The sequence below is a fragment of the Capsicum annuum genome, unplaced genomic scaffold, assembly GCF_002878395.1.
Source record: "Capsicum annuum cultivar UCD-10X-F1 unplaced genomic scaffold, UCD10Xv1.1 ctg65782, whole genome shotgun sequence".
Lineage (NCBI taxonomy): Eukaryota > Viridiplantae > Streptophyta > Magnoliopsida > Solanales > Solanaceae > Capsicum > Capsicum annuum.
The window spans coordinates 1-2,040 of record NW_025875065.1 but is presented as its reverse complement, the minus strand read 5'-3'; the positions used below and the strand labels follow the sequence as shown (position 1 = coordinate 2,040).

General features: G+C 40.4%; 1 protein-coding gene across 1 annotated transcript; it reads left to right on the top strand.

Annotated features, from left to right (window-relative positions):
• Positions 1 to 58: 58 nt before the first annotated feature.
• Positions 59 to 1,008, top strand: LOC124893820 (uncharacterized mitochondrial protein AtMg00810-like). Its single transcript, XM_047404668.1, has 2 exons — positions 59 to 711; positions 801 to 1,008. Exons 1-2 carry the CDS (start codon positions 59 to 61, stop codon positions 1,006 to 1,008), a joined length of 861 nt encoding a protein of 286 aa, XP_047260624.1.
• Positions 1,009 to 2,040: the final 1,032 nt, after the last annotated feature.

Sequence of the window (2,040 nt, the reverse complement as noted above, 5' to 3'; positions counted from 1 at the left end):
GACGACGGTGAGAACTATTGTTGCCATTGCTGCTTCACAAAACTGGACTCTTGATCAAATGAATGTCAAAAATGCTTTTCTTCATGGTGATCTCAAAGAGGATATTTATATGAAACCTCCACCAGGTTTGTTCTCATTGCCTACATCAGATGTATGCAAGTTGAAGCGGTCTTTGTATGGATTAAAACAAGCTCCCAGAGCTTGGTTTGACAAATTTTGGTCTACTTTGCTACAATTCTCTTTTGAGCAGAGCAACTATGACTCATTTTTATTTCTTCGGAAAACATCCACAGGTTGTGTTCTTCTTTTGGTATATGTCGATGACATTATTATTACAGGAACTGATTCTTCACTTATCACTAGCCTGCAACAGCAACTTAAGGATTCTTTTCATATAAAAGGTCTTGGTACTCTTACATATTTCTTGGGTTTGGAAGTTCATTGTGATTCATTCGGTGTGTTTCTAAATCAACACAAATATACCCAAGATTTGATTTCTTTGGCAGGTCTTGAGGATTCCTCCTCTGTGGATACTCCATTAGAATTGAATGTAAAGTATCACCGGGAGGAAGGCGATCTTCTTCCTGATCCAACTATATTTCGGCAATTAGTTGGGAGCTTAAATTACCTTACTATTACTAGGCCTGATATCTCTTTTGCAGTTCAACAAGTTAGTTCATGCAAGCTCCCCGTCATCTTCATTTGGTGGCTGTCCGTCGCATCATTCGATACCTCCGAGGAACATCTAATCGTGGATTATTCTTTCCTAGTGGTTCGCCTATTCGTCTTAATGCTTTTAGTGATTCTGATTGGGCGGGATGTTCTGACACTCGTCGTTCGGTTACTGGTTGGTGCTTGTTTCTTGGAGAGTCTGAGATATCTTGGAAGAGTAAGAAGCAAGACCGCGTGTCAAAATCTTCAACAGAGGCTGAATATCGAGCAATGTCTACTGCTTGCTCCGAGATTGTGTGGCTTCGTGGACTACTTGCTGAGATTGGATTTTCTTAATCTAATCCTACTCCTCTCCATGCTGACAATACAAGTGCTATTCAGATTGCTACTAATCCGGTTTATCATGAGCGGACCAAACACATCGAAGTAGACTGTCATTATATACGCGAAGCTGTAGATAAAGGTGTCATTACTCTTCCGCACGTGTCCAGTGATTTCAAATAGCTGATGCATTTACAAAATCAATGGCACGACAACGACATCAGTTTCTTGTCGGCAAATTGATGCTTCTTGATCTACCAGTATCAATTTGAGGGGGATGTTAGCATGATGTAAATATTGTATATTAATGTAATCATATATTGTTGTATATTAGTGTAATTACATAGATTTGATTTAGTAGTTAAAGAGAATAATAGTGACTTTAGTAAGAGCAGATTTGGTGGGATAGAATAGCGGATTTAGAGGGATAGAAAAACTGATCTTTAGGGATAGGAAGACAAATCTTTAAGGATGTAATCATTGAATATTTTCTATTTAATGACAAGACTCTCAATATTGAGAGGTAATCAGCAGAAAATTGACACATAAGCACTACAGACGCTCAACGAAAACCTCCCAACGACTAACTTAATAGTCATCACCCTATCACTAACCCTATAACCTCCACTATCTGATCCCTAAGCTTTTCATCCACTAAGATACCTACTCCATTCCTACGCCTCTCATTATCTAAGTACCACAGCTTGTACCCATCCACATCCCTAGCCTTGGACCTTACCCACTTAGTCTCTTGGACACACGCAATATTGATCCTTCTCTTCCTAAGGATCTTTACCAGCTCTATCGACTTAACTTGAAGGGTCCCCATGTTCCACGACCCTACTCTCAACCTATCATCTCTCGAAACCCCTCTCCTAATACCTCGCCCTCCGCCTCTCCTCTTTAACCCAACACCAAGCCCCAACCTCACCCCCAGCCCCCCAGGACATGACCCTATTCCACCATTTACCACCAAAGCCACTACTCAACACAGGACAACAATAACAGAAAAAAGAAATGGTCCAAAAACAACACAACAGTACAAGA